This window comes from Gadus macrocephalus, chromosome 6 (genome assembly GCF_031168955.1).
Source record: "Gadus macrocephalus chromosome 6, ASM3116895v1".
Lineage (NCBI taxonomy): Eukaryota > Metazoa > Chordata > Actinopteri > Gadiformes > Gadidae > Gadus > Gadus macrocephalus.
Genome location: NC_082387.1, coordinates 9717731 through 9736813, shown reverse-complemented (window position 1 = coordinate 9736813; position 19083 = coordinate 9717731). Strand labels below are relative to the sequence as shown.

General features: G+C 44.2%; 1 protein-coding gene across 1 annotated transcript in view; it reads left to right on the top strand.

The window, feature by feature from the left end:
* Window positions 1-4583: 4583 nt before the first annotated feature.
* The window catches only part of niban2b (niban apoptosis regulator 2b), a 30091-nt gene continuing 15591 nt past the window's right edge, over window positions 4584-19083 (top strand). The window contains exons 1-5 of the mRNA XM_060053960.1: window positions 4584-4921; window positions 14260-14390; window positions 15843-15971; window positions 16836-16941; window positions 18420-18587. Coding sequence (XP_059909943.1) covers window positions 4585-4921; window positions 14260-14390; window positions 15843-15971; window positions 16836-16941; window positions 18420-18587 — 871 coding nt within the window. The 5' untranslated portion in view covers window position 4584. The remainder of the gene's footprint in view (window positions 4922-14259; window positions 14391-15842; window positions 15972-16835; window positions 16942-18419; window positions 18588-19083) is intronic.

Below are 19083 nucleotides of genomic sequence, written 5' to 3'. Positions count from 1 at the left end.
CTAGTTCATATACTTTGGATGCAGTACCACAATTTGGGTTAATGGGTAGTGGGGGGCATTGGTATCCAACTAATAATAGTTGTATGTTTTTTTATACAATAATAAAATGGTCATATAAGAAAAATGGGCTAACTGATCCAACTTTATTGGCAAATATTTCTCAAATGGAAATAAATAAAACAAGTTCTGTTCGATGACTTTTGTGAGGCTTGGTCTAAAGATTTTATGTGGCGATTTGTGATTTTTGATTATTTTTGTAGCCTGTGAATCTTTTTATCATCTTTAGCTTTAATATGAAATTGTGAGAAAAGTAAAAAAAAAATATATATAAGTGCATCTGCAGAAGACCAGGGTGAAAAAGATGCATCTGATTTTAGAGATTGATATGATGAAAGAATAATCTGGTGAGGAGAAATAAGCCTTATTCATGATTTTTTACAATAGCGGCACCTTTAGGTGCAGTACCACAAATTTGGGTTTATGGGTATTGGGGGTTATTGATAACCATACCTGAAAGTTTCAAAAGTTTTCGATTTACGGTATAGGCTGCATTATGACTTTTACCGAATGTGAGAAAAAAAATAAACGTTACAGAAACAATAGGGGAAAACAATAGGGGACCAAGCAGCTTCACTGCTCTGACCCCTAAAAACACAGTTGGGATTTCAATGATAATATCAGGTCGAGTCTTAGATTTCCCCCCTCTTAAGGCTTCTAGAGCAGCTGCAGAGTCAGAACAGATGATAACCTCTCTAGGTCTGGTTTCCTCATTCCGCCTTAAAGCCCTTAGGATTGCCATGAACTCAGATGTGAAAACAGAGCTCCCATTCGAGATGCGCCGGCAAAACTTTTGGATTGATTCAAACTGCATTTCCTAGTTTATTTTGTTAATACAAGTTGTGTCATATATTCTATATTCTCTCTGTGTGTGTGTGTGTGTGTGTGTGTGTGTGTGTGTGTGTGTGTGTGTGTATGTACAGTGTTTCATATATAGTGTATAGCGTTGTCATCATCATGGTAAGTTCCTTATTTTCTGACTGCAATCACTGCGTAATAACGTGACTAGTTTTTTAATACATGTGTATTCTAACTTTCTATCAAAGGTTCCATGCATGCAAATCTCACTTTTTTAGGTTTTCTAACATTAATATGAGTTCCCCTAGCCTGCCTAACATCCCCCAGTGGCTAAAACTTGCGTTCGGTGTAAAACGAGCACCAGGTATCCTGCTCGCCTTTGAAAGAATGGAAGTTCCGGCGAGCTGATTTGGAATGTGGCCCCATATGTCGCCATAAGGGGCCAAGTTACCTCCCATTTCTCTGCCTAGCCCACCCAGAGAATTTAGCTACGACTGTGCGAGCGACGCATGTGTGTGTGTGTGTGTGTGTGTGTGTGTGTGTGTGTGTGTGTGTGTGTGTGTGTGTGTGTGTGTGTGTGTGTGTGTGTGTGTGTGTGATTACACACACTGTTACGAAAGTGTTGTACACTTCTTTGTATTTGGATAACACGTCGGTTTTGACGTCTCTGGTATTTCCACAACAAGACTAGTTGGGGTTATCTCAGCCACGGTTGAGATGGAATTGGGGGAAAGAAAATTTGTCTTTGACTCCCTGAAGTACATGAACTGCGACATGGGGGAGAAAGGGATTGTTGCCCGCGGTTGTCAACTTCCGGAGTCCTGGTGCCCGCCGCTTGCTGTCACGAGGCACAACCGCCATGAAGCACCACCGCCCGGCAGCCAGCAGCGGGCAGACGGCCGCCGGCAGAAGGCAGCCGGCAGCGGGCAGCGTGCGGTTTAGTCTACTTCGGATCGATGTAGAAGTGGAATGACAAGAGACGTCGGGAAACCCGACGCAGTCGTTTGTGATTCATAATATCGTCTGCAGGCGGACACAGCTTTTGGCCGTGATAATATGTATCATAAGATATCGATATATATATGATATTATTTAGATAAAGAGCTCCAGGACTGTAACGCAAGTGTCGTACACTTCTTTGTTATTTTGATAACCGTTCTGCTGTTGATGTTATGGCGCATAACACGTCGGACTCTCGTCTCTGGTATTTCCACAACGAGACAGTAGTTGGGGTGATCTCAGCAATGAGATGGGGTTAGTTATCTCAGCCATATATTATATGATATAGATATCTATGTATAATATGATATTATTCAGATATAGAGCTCCAGGACTCCCGCCGGAGCACCCGGAGTGATCTAGAATATTACAGAACACAGCCAAAGGCTGTGTGCTCCTCGCCATTGCGATACATCCACTGTAAACAGAGCGCATGGAACTGTGGCCGCTGCTCAGGGCCACACCCCCACCCTCCTCCTTGACCCGCCTCTCTCCTCCTCATTTACATTAAAGCTACAGACACCGAAACGGCGCTTTCGGGAAAGCTCAATGTGCGACTGACTCGTAGTGGCTGTAATTCTGCACCAGGGCTGAATTTCAGGAACTACTTCAAATACTGTGCTAGGGGCCCACTAATATCTATATTAAAGCATCCATAAAGTAGCATGCCATGGAACCTTTAACTTTTCCTTGCCGACATGACGTCTCAGAAGGCCTATTTCGGAAGTTGTAGAAGAAAACGCTATTCCATGTGTGAATTAGGTCGTATTATTTGGCCATAAACTGAGCCATTTGAAGTTTGAAATTCATTCATGCATCTGTGTCATCGGAGATTGCAAACGCGCTGTCAAAACATCAACTCGTCAGGATAAAATGCGCTGATGGCTCTTAAAGGGGACGGGAGATGGCACTCTCATTGGTTTATTGCGCGTTATGCCCAAACCACACTTACGTTATGCCCAAACCACACAATTAGGTTACATAATATGGAGTTAGAATCATGCCAAAACCCCGAACACACGCAAAACGCTCAGTGTGGTTTGCAAATACAAAACATCATTCACAAACGAATGCATTTTGCTTCAAAAACAAGTACAGTATACAAACTAAAATTTGCGCGTGGATCAGCAAGGCGGAAAATTAGTGCCAAAAGTCACGTGACAAACAAATGTCCTATGATTCACACTACACAACAGCCGGTGGCGCTGTTCCTGCCAAACCGCACGGATTCTGTACGGTTTCCGTACGGTTTCCGTACGGTTTCCGTGCGGTTTAGCACTTTTACCGCGCCATTCTAGGGCCAGTGGCCTTCTTGGCTTTCCATAGAATCCACACACGGTTGGCCGGCATCAAATAAAGATTTTGGGGAGAAAAAAAGATCGTCCTGGCAGCCTTAAACTGACTCAACAGCGCCACCTGCTGTTGTGTAGAATGAATCACAGGACATTTCTTTGTCACGTGACTTTTGGCACTAATTTTCAGCCTTGCTGATCCACGCGCAAATGCCTTCCGATCCACGCGCAGCTTTCAGTGTTCCGTACTTGTATAATTGTTTTGTGTACTTGAAGGATTTTAGTTTGTACTGGAAATATTTTGGTTTGTACTATGTGTAAAACATACTGTATTTGTTTCTGAAGCAAAATGCATTAGTTTGTGAATGATGTTTTGTATTTGCAAACCACACTGAGCGTGTGTGTGAATCATTGTGCGTGAGTAAAACACGTTTTGTGTGTGTGTGAATCGTTGTGCGTGAGCAAAACACGTTTTGCGTGTGTGCGGGGGTTTTGGCATGATTCTAACTCCATAAAGATAGGCCTACGGATAGTGCGGGTGACACGTCCCCCCGCGACCGCGACGCGCCTGATGTGGTGTCTCTATTACGCGCCTTATGTGGTTTCATTTATATCAGTTGATATTTCGTCCCCTTAGAATGACAAGGTTCTATCTGACATTTTTGTCAAATTAGACTTAGGCCTACGATGCTTATTCAATTACAGCTTATTAAGGTCAAGTGAGATGTTTCTTGAAGTTGTGTTCACATTCGGACTTTATATGGAATATAAAGGAATTCCAAGAACTTTCAAGGTCAATATCTCAGAATTATGTTACTGAAAACGCAGATAGAAGCCTGTAATTCTATGGGGACAAATTAAGCCTGTATACTGTTCTCACACTACTCTCAACCTTTTTAAAAGGCATGACTTTTCTGAATGGTCTTAAACATCGCGGCGACACATTTATGTCTGGCAGGCACACGCTGCCCCGACATCGGCAAGATGTTAATGTGCATACTGGGTCTGTTATATTCTCATTATACAATTTTTGTTCGGCCGGAGGTTTGTTGGATGAAGTCATTCTGTTTTTTTTTATTGTTTTCCAAATTACAATAAGAGTAGGCCTAGGTTTTGTATGCTAACGTTGAACCATCCCCACATAAAGAGTTTATTTTTCATAATAAGTTTAACTCAACATAATATCTGCGTGTAGTGTAGTAATATAATACAATATCATAATAAAATAGTATATAAATATAAAAAACAATATAATATAGGATAATATAATATCATAATATAAAATATAATATAATTTATCATATATCTCACGTCATGAAATATCATAATATAATATTAGCCACCAGGGGTCGTCGTCGGCCCCTGCCTCTCCTGTGCCTCGGCAGAAACTCCACCTTTCCGGGAGTGACTCACAGGGAGGGTGTGTTTCGCCAGACTCATGCCAGCAGACAACTCAAGTTTGAAGCTCCTTCCCCAACTTTTATCCGCTCCTTACTTACTCACTCCGCCTCCTACGGACTTTATTTCGCCACCCGTTCCAATTCGTCACTTGGCGTTATGTTCTAGGGCTAGGCTAGGTCAGGGTGAGAGGGACACCCGGAGGTCTGACAGCCAGAGAAAGGAACTGAGAAGAGTTCTTCTGGGTTCTCTCAGACTGCTCCGCTTTTATTGGAATATAATTTTTTGGGGGGGTCCAGGGTGTGTTTTTTCTTTCCTCACAATGGGAGACGTCATATCGAGCCACTTGGATGAGGGCAAGCGGGAGATCATCACAGGTGAGGGGAGGGGGGGGCATCACCTGTGCGACATGGAGCCAGGCCGCTCACCTGGAGACATTGGTTGCCATGAAATCAGTGCCCTTTCGTTAAAAAAAAACCTCTATCATGGTTGCACACAATAAGGTAGCCTGCTAGAATGCCTTATTTTTAATGGGTTCATTACACGGTTAGTATTTGTATTTTGCATTGCAAGAAAAAAAATCATTACGTTTTAAGGCTACACAACGTCATACAAAGCTGCAAGTATGCCTACCTTAATCCTCCCCACTATGGAACTAATTAGGTTTATTGATGAATTGTCATCTGGACTATCAACGTTTTAACAAGGACACACAACAGCCCTACTAGTGTCAATTGATCTATTTGATCATGGTTGCCATTAAGCAATGGAACCGATCCCCACTTCCCCGACATGGTCTATCGATCCTGTTGGTCTGTTTAGCTAAACAGTGGTGTTTATGTATCGTGATAGGACGTAGGATGTATTGGTAAAAGCATTTGAAAACCCTAATCACCGCTATTGATAATGCCGTTGCGGATTGCCACCATGCCTCTTTCCGACCCCTGAAACTCAACTGTGGGTACAATCTGATCCTGATGTTAACATCCCGCCTCACATTTCCACAAGATGAGTTAAGAAGGCAATCGTCTGGGACTCTGGGTCATTGTGTTTTAAACCCCGCCAGACAGTGACCAGGGGGAGATGGGGGAGAGAAAGCGACGTGAGGCCAATATGTGATCGTAATTTATAAATTCCCCGAGCGGCCAGTTCGGAGTGAGACACATATCAAATGTGGAATCCGAGGAATGCATGGAAAAAGCACGCGTGGCCCTGGCCCCTGGTAAGAGAGTATCCCTGCAGGTTTCAGCTCAGTTCGAAAGTGGGTAGGAGCCTAGCCCCGGGCCGTCTCCCCAGCCTGTCTTCTCTCTGGAGCAGACTGGATTTAGAGCCAAGCCGAGCCCATTGACCCACAGCCCCCCATACAGACTCACCCTTGGAGCCGATACTCCACACCATGACCAATCCGTAGAATAGACATGCTCTCGACATGTTATCTGAGTTTAAACAATTGTGTAATTGAAGGTTTCTGTGATTTGAGTGTGCAGACTTTCTTTTTTTGCTTATCTCCTGGCATGTGAAGGACTTTGCCTTGATAAGAACAATGGGTTAGGTGATGGTGGGGGAGCGACTGAGGATGATGATGATGTTGATGATGATGTTGATGATAATGATGAATTAGCTTTTGTTCCCCGAGGTGAGGTCACACGTTACACCGGCCTGCTGCTGCCTCCTTGCATGAGGTCATCAGGTGCAGCCGGTTACTTGTAATAAGTCTGTCAGGGCTATGCAACCACCACTATGAACCGTGTCTCAATAAGTGGGTAACCACATTCTACTGTGGACACACACACACACACACACACACACACACACACACACACACACACACACACACACACTGTCTGTTTATGTAAGATGCTTGAGGAAGAACGGGTCATCGGCATTTCAGGCTTTCACATGAGAGGGTGTTGGGAACATCTTCTGAACCTGTGTATCAACAAGTGGAACTTCCTTTCGGGGGTATGTTTCGGTTGGTTTCGCCGGGGTGGGGGGGGGGGCACTAACTAGAAACCCCCAGCCCCTAGAAACCCCTCTCCCCCTCTGTCTGTCTCTCAGTACTCTAGCCGTTAGAGGTTTAGGTTTAGTGTCTGTCTGCGGTCACCTCGTGGTGCTCCCCTGGCTGAAAACTCAGGCTTCTGCTTCCATCCCCGGCAGCCCATAATGAACAGCAGCGTCTGTCAGGTGACGCCGTTGCCGTGGCGACGCAGGGCCACACGCCGGGGCATTCATTATAGCAGGGATAGAGATGGACTAAGCAGGGCTATACTCACACACACACGCACTGCGCGTTCTTAATGCTGCTTGGTTTAGGGCTGGCCCCAAATCAAGAATAACCACATATATGAATATGCGATTGCACTTTGGTATTCACATTAATTCCTTATTTTGGTGCTTCACATGCCATTGCTGAACAGGAAAGGTGAATTGATGATAATGTCGTCTTAGTTTAGCTCTAGTTGAACTGAGGCACATTCAGAGTTTGAAACATGCTGACAGAGAAGATATGGTAAGAAAGATGAGTCCAACATCTTTATCTGGAACTGTCAATTTAAGATAAAAGCATTCTTATTATTTAGTTATTCTGCCTTAAGTATTCACTTCATTCCAGATTTCTGGAACATTCCTAACCCTTGCTGGCTCTGTTCTGATTGGATGTGCTTTTCTTTAATATACTCCACTATAAATCATCTCTGCTGTCTGCCACACAGACCAGATAAGCTTGTTAAGGGTAGGTGTCCCTTGTAAAAAGCACATTTGATAAAATTCCTTAAATGACTTGTCTAAAAGGGCCTTGTCTATTGTTAAAGAAGTTAAAACGTTTGAGGGGTCAGTGCTAGTCCTGACATAATCAGAGAGCTTGGAGCTTTTGGAGTTTGACAATTTTATTTGAATCTTTAAATCTATTTTAAAAAAGTTGAATTTCTATTAAAGATCCATCAGGGGTACTTCTTTTTGTTTTAACTAACCCTCGTCTCTTGATTAATGTCTTAAAACTGATGACAGACAAGCTCAAATCCGGGAGAATGGGACCATACACTTTCTATCGCTTCGTATTTGTTTTGACCAATCAGATGCTGGAGACTCGAGACAAACTCGGCCAGCAGTAGTAAACTTGAAGCAAATCCTCAAATCAATGTGTCACTATGTAGTCCGCTCGCTGTAGAAATGCAATTTCAATCCCCTTCTGAATGCTTCACCACTCTGTTAAATATCTCTGTACTGTAACCGGTAACAAGGTGCAACTCCTGCTCCCTGCAGTTTTTGGTTTCTGGCACAGGCTCGATGACATAGAATGGCTAAACCCAAGACTGAACTAACCCTCCTTAAAACCCTCCTTAAAAACAAGAAGCTATGTTCATGATAATGACCTCATGATCAGGCCTTAAGTACAGTGCTTCAATCTTCCAAAGGCTTTGTATAACATACATAGACGGAGCATGTATCGAGGACAAAATATTTATGCGTGTGACTGCATCCTCTGTCTGTTCTCCCTGAGATGAACCAAAGGGATTAACCGCAGTCTTGTGGACCCTCCCCTTCTGGAAGTGACACTTCCTTCTTGAAGTTCCACAATTGTGTTCCACAATTTGTGCAATTTTATATTCTGTGTGGTTTAACTTTCAGGCTAAAGGTCTGCCATTCTTTTTTTAAGTACATAGTGGGTGCAAAACGACTTGTTCAATACACTTCTACGCCCTCTGTAGGATGGAACTATTATTGATGTAACTTTTTTCATTTTTTCTTTCATAAGTTTTTCTTTTTATCGAATTTGAATCAATCGATTATTGTGGTATTGAGTGGTCAGGGTGCTGTGGTTGGTTGGGGGAGGTTGGGGGTCAGGGTGGTTGGGTGGTGTTGGGGGTCATGGTGGTTGGGGGTCAGGGTGATGTTGGGTTTCAGGGTGGTTGGATGGTGTTGGGGGTCATGTTGGTTGGGTGGTGTTGGGGGTCATGGTGCTGTGGGTTGTTGGGTGGTGTAAAGGGGCTAGGTTGCTGTGGTTAGTTGGGTGGTGTAAAGGGGTCAGGTTGCTGTGGTGTAAAGGGGTCAGGTTGCTGTGGTTGATTGGGTGGTGTAAAGGGGTCAGGTTGGGTGGTGTAAAGGGGTCAGGTTGCTGTGGTTGATTGGGTGGTGTAAAGGGGTCAGGTTGGGTGGTGTAAAGGGGTCAGGTTGCTGTGGTTGGTTGGGTGGTGTTAAGGGGTCAGGAGGCTTTGGGTAGTGTTAAGGGGTCAGGGTGGTGTTAAGGGGTCAGGGTGCTTTGGGTGGTGTTAAGGGGTAAGGGGTCAGGGTGCTTTGGGTGGTGTTAAGGTTAAGGGTGCTTTGGGTGGTGTTGGGGGTAACGGGGCTGTTGGGTGTGGGTCAGGGTGGTGCTGGGGTAAGGGGGGTGTTGGGTGTCAGGGTGCATGGGTGGTGTTGTTCGTCAGGATGGTGTTGTTGGTTGGGGGTCAGGTTTGTAAGAAAGTGGGGGGACCATGTAGGGGTAGGGTTAGGGTGAGGGTAGGGCGGCTCGGTTATGCAAAACATCATAATCACGATTATTTTGGTCAAGACTGGAATCACGATTATTCAAACGATTAAGGAATCTTAAAGAATCGTTTTCTTCCCTGTTCTACCAAGTCCATCACAGCAGAGGCCATGGTCTTATGGCCAGGACTGACACGCAGGGGTACAAAAAACACAGCTGAACATCACAAAATAACCACCCCATAAAAGTCATGCAAGACTGAGAGTTGTAGTGGGACTAATTAGTAGACTGGCCAAGGAAAGGGCTTGCCCAAACGAACGTCCCAACGGGGTCATTAGTTTGGACCTCTTGAAGACTTTATGGATGGAGGTCAGGGCGGCCGGAGGGAACCCGGGTCTATCCGGGTTCCCTCCCTCCGTTCCCTCTAGATACGGTCAACAGTCGGCCTGTTGTCTAACGTTGATGCTGACCGATGAGACTTGCAGCAGCCCGTTGTTGTCGGAGGTCGTAGTCAGAGGCCGATGAGGAGAGCCTGACGCTGTGTGACACACGTCTCGGTCACACAGATGGAGCATGACATTGTCTGGTGTGGCTCGGAGACGCGTCACTTCTGGAACACAAAGTGGTTTACCTTCCCCTTAACCCTCAAACCTTTCTATTCTGGTCCTGTAGCACGGCTGGCCCTCAGAAGAAATCTGGTTGTCCTGTATAAAGACTAGGGCCCGACCGATTTATCGGCCTGCCGATTTAATCGGCCGATTATAGCCTTTTTGAAAATAATCGGCATCGGCCAAAAAGACGCAGATTACAACCGATTTTTTTATTTTTATTTTATTTTTTATTTTTTTTGAAATGTTATTGCGATTAGTATCCTGCAGATTGCGCTCCTACTCGCCTTGCTAACTAACAACTTTAGCTGGAGTAAAAAAGAGGAGATTGAATTTTACCATACAACATGAAAGCACGCTCGCTCAGGCAGCTGCGCGCTCACCTCACCAATGTACACAAGACGCGTTGTTTGAGCATGTTGTGCCTGTTTTTCTTTAGGTCCCAGGCCATGTTAATTTGTTATACTGTAGACTCTAACGGTGAGACCATACTGCTCAGCACGCACGTGTTAGTCACTGCTCACGAGCGCAGCACATTGGGAGTTATTTATTTATTTTACATTTTACATTACACTAATTTTTGACTGTAAATGTATTCTAAAACACTCAAAGGTTCTGCATTCAATTCACATATTCGTCAAAAGTGTTTAAAGTATATTTAAGGTATCAAAAACTACGTTTTATATGTTGTTGTTTTTTTTGTTGTTTTTTTAATCGGCCGATTAAATCGTAATCGTAATTTTTCTCTGAAAATAATCGGCATCGGCATCGGCACTCAAAAATCAATATCGGTCGGGCCCTAATAAAGACTGTTGTGTTGCTAGAGTATGACAGTATCACTTGAGCATGACGGTATCAGTATCAGTGTCACTATAAGTGCCTTTACAAAGTGCACTTATTATTCCTCAGGAGAAAGACTCCTTGTTAAGAGGAAAAAAATAAATATTGTTTTTGGCCATGTTGTTTTTATCTCGTCTATCCACTCAGTGCTACGGCCATCGCATAATATCCCTCTGTGAGAACCTGCCTGCAGCGCATCTCTACATTTCAGTGACCTGTTGCGGCGTGTTCTGTTATCCATGGTTCTCTCTGCGCTATCTAAAGAGAAATAACATGGAACGGTTCAGTGATCCACTGTTACTGAAGTAAAGCAAACTAAGCTGAGTAATCAGGTTGTTTTATTCAAACCCAATTACCAGCGTAGATGCAGAAGTCTGCTCAATAAGCAGAGGTGGGAAGCAATGAATCAATCCTCCCATTTATTAATGATATTTAATCAAGGGAAGTACCAGGACATTTCTCATTTGCAAGTTAAACAGCCTTGGTTAAAAAGACAATTGTAGAGGGATCATGTGATGCTAAAGCATCAACTGTGTATTTGTTCTCAGGAAATTCAATGCCATCAGGCAAACCCAGGAAGACTAGTTTTCACTTCAAAGTGGCCTTTTGGCAGTTGGTTGCGCAGCAGTTTATTTCAGGGATCATTTGGCAGTCTTCTCTTAGTATTGTATTAAGTTGAAGTGGTGTATTAGATTATTTTATTAAAGATATAATTTAGTAAAATAGTATACATTAAAATGGTGTCATTATTGAAAGGGTAATTCTTCATCGTATTTCAATAAATAGTTTCCAAACTATTTATCTGAAATTCACTACAAGTCTCTTCAGATAAAAGTCCCTGCTAAATGACGAAACAGTGTTGTCAATAGAAAGCATCGATTTGTATTATGAGCAGTTGTGTTGACTGTGTTTGTGTGACGGGTAAATGTGTAACCGAAACAACCCTCTTGTCTTGCTCCATCCACCAAGAGTTGTATCTGGGGGTGAAACACTACGCAAAGCTTCTCCTTAATTTTCTCTCTGACTCCCCATGCCCCGCCCCCAGTTCCAGCGCTAATGGTCGCATTCCTTAAGACTTCCTCTCCACGGGGCCATCTGGCAAGAGAACACATTCCCCCTGGTTCTATGAGGACATGTCGCCTTACCTTCCACTGAAAGTAGCATGTAGCACCCGCTTCTATAAGGACATGTCGCCTTACCTTCCACTGAAAGTAGCATGTAGCACCCGCTTCTATGAGGACATGTCGCCTTACCTTCCACTGAAAGTAGCATGTAGCACCCGCTTCTATGAGGACATGTCGCCTCACCTTACACTGAAAGTAGCATGTAGCACCCGCTTCTATGAGGACATGTCGCCTTACCTTCCACTGAAAGTAGCATGTAGCACCCGCTTCTATGAGGACATGTCGCCTTACCTTCCACTGAAAGTAGCATGTAGCACCCGCTTCTATGAGGACATGTCGCCTTACCTTCCACTGAAAGTAGCATTTAGCACCAGGTTAAGGACATATAGTCGGGTGTACTTTCACAGAGAGTAGCAGTAGGATTTATACCCTGTATGCCACCATAGCCAGATCCGTATGGTTCAAGTACTCCAAACCACAAAGTTTTTCCTTTTTACTAATATTATCATTAAGAATCATTCTTTTTATTGGGAATTTAAAATGGAAGAGACATCTTTTTATTTCTGGTATTAATTTATCGGCAACAACTAATTTGTAACATTTGATATTTCATGTTGTCATTTTATGGGGAATTACTGTTCTTAGATAGCGTATTGTTATGGCAAGTTGAAGATCCAAAGAGCAGGGAAGAGGTCTGCTGTGGAAGCAACTCTTCTGAGGCCACGATGTGTATTTGAGTGTGCAGAGGTTTGGTTTGTGTTGAACTTCAACCCCTTCAGTACGTGGGCGTGATTGGCTGACCCTCTCAACTGTGACTCGTTGGATCGGAATTTCACGGCGGAATAATGTGTCGTTGTGGTTTCCTCTGTGGATCAATTAATCATCGCTGTGAGGTCTGGTCTTTCATGCATTGCCCAGGGTCTGTCTCCTCAACAAGCTCGTACTTCACGAGTAGTACTTTAGTACTACCCTACACCTGGCTTTACTTAGCAACCTGTCACCAACTCAGGATCGCAGCACACGACTTGACCGAATCCGTCTCCACCAGTCCCCAGAATGTTGCTTGTTTGCGAGTCTCATTTTACGCACGCCTTCCTGACCCCCACTAAAAAAGGATGCCTCCATCTCCTTATGTGCCGTCCAAAGCCCACAAGCAACGTGCCTTTACCCATGACGCCAAGCAGATGGGACCAAGTGCTGTGTCGCTCCTCCTTCCTCTCCCGCCAACTGAAATTACAAACACGTGTCCGCATATTTCCCACGTAAACCCCAGCTGGATATCAGCAGACACATTTGAGCTGTTACATAGTTTAATCATGTTTTATCACAAATTATTGTTTATATATGATTCTGATTTGATTTGCAGTGACACCAGTGGGTTAGCAGATATATTACAACATGCCAATTTGTTCTGGAACTTGAGGAGTCACTACACAGTACACACACAAATCCAACAACAACATTTTAGGTGAAAGTAGTATTTGCAAGTAACTCTTTCTGATTGGCTTTCAAAGGTGCCAAACAAACTCGTGGCATGGCGTAGCAACAATTTGATCAAGAAAGTCATTTGGTTGACCCTTGCTTTGTATATCATTTTTTTATATTTATGGACAAACTTCTACGCTGCTATATGATGAACTATCTTCAGGGACCTTACATTTTTCAACTTTTCTTTGGTGTGCTTGGGGCAAGTAACCTTAAATGACTGAATCCATCCATCAATGTTTGACTTTAGTGTTTCGTTCCAATTTTGGTGGGCTGTCATGTTGCAGTCGAGGTATTATTAGTGTAGTGCTGAAACCTCTGTTCCGACAGCTACTTAAAGAGAAATGTGTGTCCCCTTTCATGAGGTGAGGGCATTGGTTCACTCTCTCCTGGCCGTGCCGTCAGCACCCATAATGAGCTGTAAAACGTGTCAGGACGTCTGCTAGGGAGGGGTTTCTGTTGCGCAGGTTTTTAAAGGGTGTTCGATGAATAACGTCAGTTCTCACAAACAGGTGAGGGGGTGGGAAGGGACAAAAAAGGTTCTAACAGAAGCGTGTGAAATTCCTCATTCAATAAGGGTTATGTTTGACTTTCCACCAGGAAACATTTTCTCCACCCAACAAAACTCAACTCAATCTAAGCTCAATGGATGTTTCCTTCTATAATGGTTCCCATGTGCTCCAACAATAAAGGCTTTGTGTTGTTTTTGAGTCAAATGTGAAATGCTTGCGAAACAACACTTTGGTCAGTGCTCAAGTCAATGACTCACTTTTCCACCCAGTGTAGATGTATTTGCTCTGTTCATTTTGAGGACACTATAATCCAAATGGATCTGCGTGTCTCCATAATTCATGTTGAGCCGGTCGGGCATAGGGAATACTTCTCAGAGTTCCACCCCAGTACCTTTACCGCGTTAACTTGTCCCCCCTAACCGCTAGACCACTGGTTTTCAAACTTTTTCTACTAGTGTATATCCCCACTAAGACATTTTTTCAGATGGGTACCCCCTAAACCGGCAGAATACATTTTTTGGAGAAAAATACAAATACAATACAATTTACATAAATAATGACCATGAATAGAGAACAACTGTGCTAGACTATCCCCTGTCTAAGACCATGACTAAAGTGCCGCCTTGTTGTGTATAGACCAGCTCTCACTGTGATGTTGTGGTGTGTGTGTTTCTGGGCCAGCCCGTACAGGGGAGGTGATGGGCCAGTTCGACGCTCTCTATGAACAGCAGTACAGCGTGGCGCTCTTCAACAAGGTGCGCTTCGACGTCGAGGGAGGGGGCGGACCTCAGCCTCAGCTGCTCCACCGCAAGGTAAACACTCCGCTTTCTTCTTCTGGTCTGTGTCATGTGATCCGAGAGAGCACGACGTCGACGTCAGCCGTTTTTTACATTCCTCCAGCAGTAAGATAAGGTTCGCTTTATCGTCCCAAAGGCTAAGTCGGTTTGGACCGTGTCCACGAAATCAAATGGTTGACATTCCAGATAGCACGAACCAACAGAAGGGAAAGTTTCAGTTTAATCCAAACCGACACTGTATTTTATCAACTCGTGGGTTCAAATGAATAGTTGGCTGTCATGACCTATGTTGACAGTTCCCTTGAAACCCTTAACCCTTGAAACCCTGGGAAAGAACTTGGACCGTAGCTGAGTGGACGGTCTTCACTCCAAAACTGTTCCATCCTCGACCAAAAACAGACAGATTCCGGGCTTGATCTCTCCTAGATGGAGCAAAGCAGGATTCTTGCCAGCTACTGACATAATATTTATAATTATACTAATTATTAATATAAGGATTATTATTATCATTGTAATTATAAGCTGTAAGTAATTAAAGAGCACCTTTCATGTTGAATCTGCAGCCCAAGGTGCTTTAGGCTTTTTTTAAAAGTAATAATTTGAAGGACCAAATAATATCACAAACAGAAATAAATATTACAGAATATCATATCTAACAAAGAAAATAATTCCTGGAGATTCTATTTTTCAGCTGAAGAACTTCTTTAGGGACAAACTTGTTTTATACTCAACGCAGTTTCGCTTTGGTCACTGAACGCTCCATTAGTCTGTGCCAGCGGGGTCTCCATAGAAACAGAAAATCTGAATTCAGATCGCAGAAATTAAACTGAGCAAATCACTCCCATCTTGAAGTTCGTTCCAAAATCTTTGAGATGCAAGAAGTTCACAAAAAAAATGTTTGCTGAGGTATATTTCCGCAGCTGCATTATGCCCCCAACATTCCCAATCTTATTTTCTGCAAAATATATGCTATACCCACCTTCGCCATTCTAACCTAGCCTTTTGACACAACATCCCTCCTTCTTCCCTAGAGCTGCTGCCTGCTGCCATGGTTACACATAACCCTAAAAAAGCACACCAGTTGAGGGTAGAAAAGGGTGAAATTACCTCTCTATTTACTTATTCTTCTATTGGGTGTGTTTATGTGGTTCCAGGTTTTCCCCAGTTGGTTTTAAATGTGAAATGGTTCTGCTGGTATTCACAACCCCTCTCCCCGTGTCGTAAAATGCTGCACCCAGTGCAGAGGAGCAACGGGCTGTTTATAATGATCATGTTTTAAGAGGGGTGTAGGGACACAGCCTGCCAGGTCACAGCTATGCTAGCAGGATAGCATGTTGGCGGCTAGTGTTCTGGTGGGTTGGTTCAGGTATTTTGTTTACCCACTGGTTGTGAATCCAGATTTTCGTTCCTTCTCACTCTACTATTTTCTAATTGTGAGTGTGTATGTCTGTGCTTTTGCATGTGCAGGTTCCTCTGGAGAACCGGTGTATCTTCTCCGGGGCGTTGTTCCAGTACCTGGAGGAGAACAGGAAGTGGAGGAACCGTTTCCTCTTCATCCCAGACTCCTACAGCATCAACTACTATGACAGCAAGGCGGTGAGGAAGCGCAACAACATGTGTTTTTAGTGTGTTCCATATGGGATCAACACAATGTGGCTTGTTTGACCGCTTTACGGCTGTCTGAGTGAAAAATTCCTGTTTGTGGTAAAATGTTTCCAAAGTCAGCCAATGAAGGAACCGCCATTTGCAAGCATACCCAACAGAGCCGTACGGTCTCAACAAAGTTATAGTGATTTGACATTCATTGGCCCTTATGCACCTAGCGGGCATTTCGGTTGGTTGGGCGGGTACACATTCTCGAATCTTTTGAAACCAGGACAGGTTAATGGTTTATTTTTAGTTCTGCATTCCGTCTTCCCAGCATTTAGAACACATTCCCATTGAGTTGTCATGGTGTTCTCACAGATTCTAGAAGGTTTACCAACCCAGCTAAGCAATATGGTCGCTAGGTGACAAAAGTCTATAATCATACTAGATGGTCAGAAAAAAGTACCATGTATGAAGCTCTTTTGCGTGTCTCTAATGGTTTGTCTCTTAATGTGTCATAAATATGATTTCCCATCCATATTTCAAATCCAACGTCATGAAGCTGTAAAAGAGGCTTTTCTTTTAAAGTTAAAGTCTGAGAATGTAGGTTACTCAAAGACCTACCAAACAGCTGTATACTAAAAACTCTGAATCCTTGTTTCTGATTTGTTAATCTCTGTCCAGACTCTTATCTCTCTATTCTGATTGGGTGAACTCTCCACTCATCTCTCTGTTCTTATTGGCTGACCTCCCCCCTCACATCTCTCTGTTCTTATTGGCTGAACTCTCCCCTCATCTCTCTATGTTCTTATTGGCTGACCTCTCCCCTCATCTCTATCTGATTGGTTTAGCTGTGTCTCTGTTCTCTTCCAGTCCCATGACCGAGGCCTGCAACCCAAGGGGACCCTGAGCTGTGCGGGATACAAAGTGCTGACCTCCATGGAGCAGTACCTGGAGCTGGTGGCCAACAGCCTACCAGGTGAGACCCTGGGAGGGGCGGGGGGGGGAACGGTCTACATGCTGAGACCTTTGAGAGAAGGTGGGCGAGATGGGTGTCCCTGGGATCGAGAGGGGATGGGTCGGGTTGGGTTGGGGGGGCACTTCAGGTGTGCTTGAGTACAGTATCATGCAGGTCTACAAATCATGGAAGCAGTAATATTATTAGCAAAACACGTTTTTCTTCACTTCTTGAGCTGACTTTTTAGAGAAGAGTGTACCGAAGAGTTCACAACTGAATCTACTACCTGCAGCCCATGGAAGGAATCAGGAAGCGAGAATGGAAGGAAGGAAGATGGTTGGAAAGAGGTGATAGCGCTCAGAAGAAGCACAAGTTAAGAGAACGAGGACGAGGAAAACAGGGTGACAAGGGAGGATTACATAACAGGTTGATGAAGATGTTTCTTTAAGCTGGGGTGTGTGTGTGTGTGTGTGTGTGTGTGTGTGTGTGTGTGTGTGTGTGTGTGTGTGTGTGTGTGTGTGTGTGTGTGTGTGTGTGTGTGTGTGTGTGTGTGTGTGTGTGTGTGTGTGTGTGGAACAAGGGAAGACAGGGAGGGGGAGGGACTGCGGGCCCCTCCTCTGGGTGACAGCCCTTCTAAATGTCACGTCTAATCCTTTGAACACCATTATGGAGTTCTCTCCGCCTGAGGCTATTTTATTCACCCTGACTACGTGTGTGTGTGTGTGTTGCATGGTATACCGATACTGTAACCGTATCACAATTCCCTGCCATTGAAACTGTACAATACCCCATTTTTAAGGACCGGGACCTTAAGAATGAGTGTGTCTTAATCTCCTATGAGTGGCTTCGATGTGCGACCAGGACAGTGCTGTGTGCTGCCCTTTGTATCCACTCCCTGCAGGCATTGTCGGCCAACAGTTGTCATTAGTTATGTTTTATCTCATATGCATGCTAGCTTTCTTGGGAGTACAAGAGGCATTTCTGAGGGGGGGAGGGGGGTTAATTACAGTTCATGTTCCACCATGACTTTATTTTACCCAATCAATATAATCGAGATCCAAAAATCGTATGCGTTGTGAGTCTTTTCCTTGCCCCTCATTGTCAACAAGGTTAAAAGGCATTTAATGTGTCTTACGCATGTTATAATATTGTACAGATGCTACAGTACTTCATTCTAACTCTTGAATAGATCTGGTATCTGGCACCAGTACAGATAACGGCCACAGCACAGGGAGCGCACATTTTGGTGCTCATATTTGTAGTGCGACCAAAGGAAGAAGTGGAAGTATATATTTTCCACTTAGCAAAGCACACAGTGTGTTAACATAGTCAGCTGTATTCTTTTTCTCTTACTCACGAATATTACTATAATACATTTTATGCAAAAGAAAAAACACAATTCTGTGCCTGTGCCAACACGTCTGTTTTTTTGGGGTCGACTCCGAGTCAAAGCACACTGTGCAGGTGTTCAATATGTTTGTCTTGCTGTTTGTCTCCAGGCGTGAAGGCCAAAGTGGGGAGCGCTCCCTTCCTGAAGGTGGCGACCCAGTTCCCCCTGATCCTTTGGCATCCATACGGACGCCACCTCTACTTCTGCGTGGGGACGGAGAAGGAACAGGACAAGTGGCTCGCCGTCTTCCAGGACTGTGTACGACACGCCAACGATGGTGAGATCAATTGCAAATGCATTTGAATGTTTTCAAATGTATTTAAAGGTGCAGTGTGTAGGACTTAGTGGCATCTAGTGTTGAGGTTGCAGAATGCAACCAACTGAATACACCCCCACCCCCTTCCCTCACATCATCTCCCTCCACCTCAAACATGACGTAGAACAAGCTAGGTGGCCTGTAAGGTGTAGGTGTACTTCCAAAATTAGCTCATCGTCTATGATAGCGCAGTAATCCAAGTGTCCAGATGAGGTTCCTTAAAAAATGTATACATACATTTAGATTTTTAGCCTGTAATACAGTACTGTTAGGGCGCACTCACAATAGGCAAGTTTGCCTGTTCCCTGCTGCAGGAAGATTCAGCACGATTCCCCCCCTCCCCACTCCCCCCGCTGGCCCGTGGTCACACTGCTCCCAAAAGCCATGGCCTGGGCACGATTGTTCCTTCATACATACGTCATCACGTCGTAATAAGATAAATACGTCATCGCCAGGC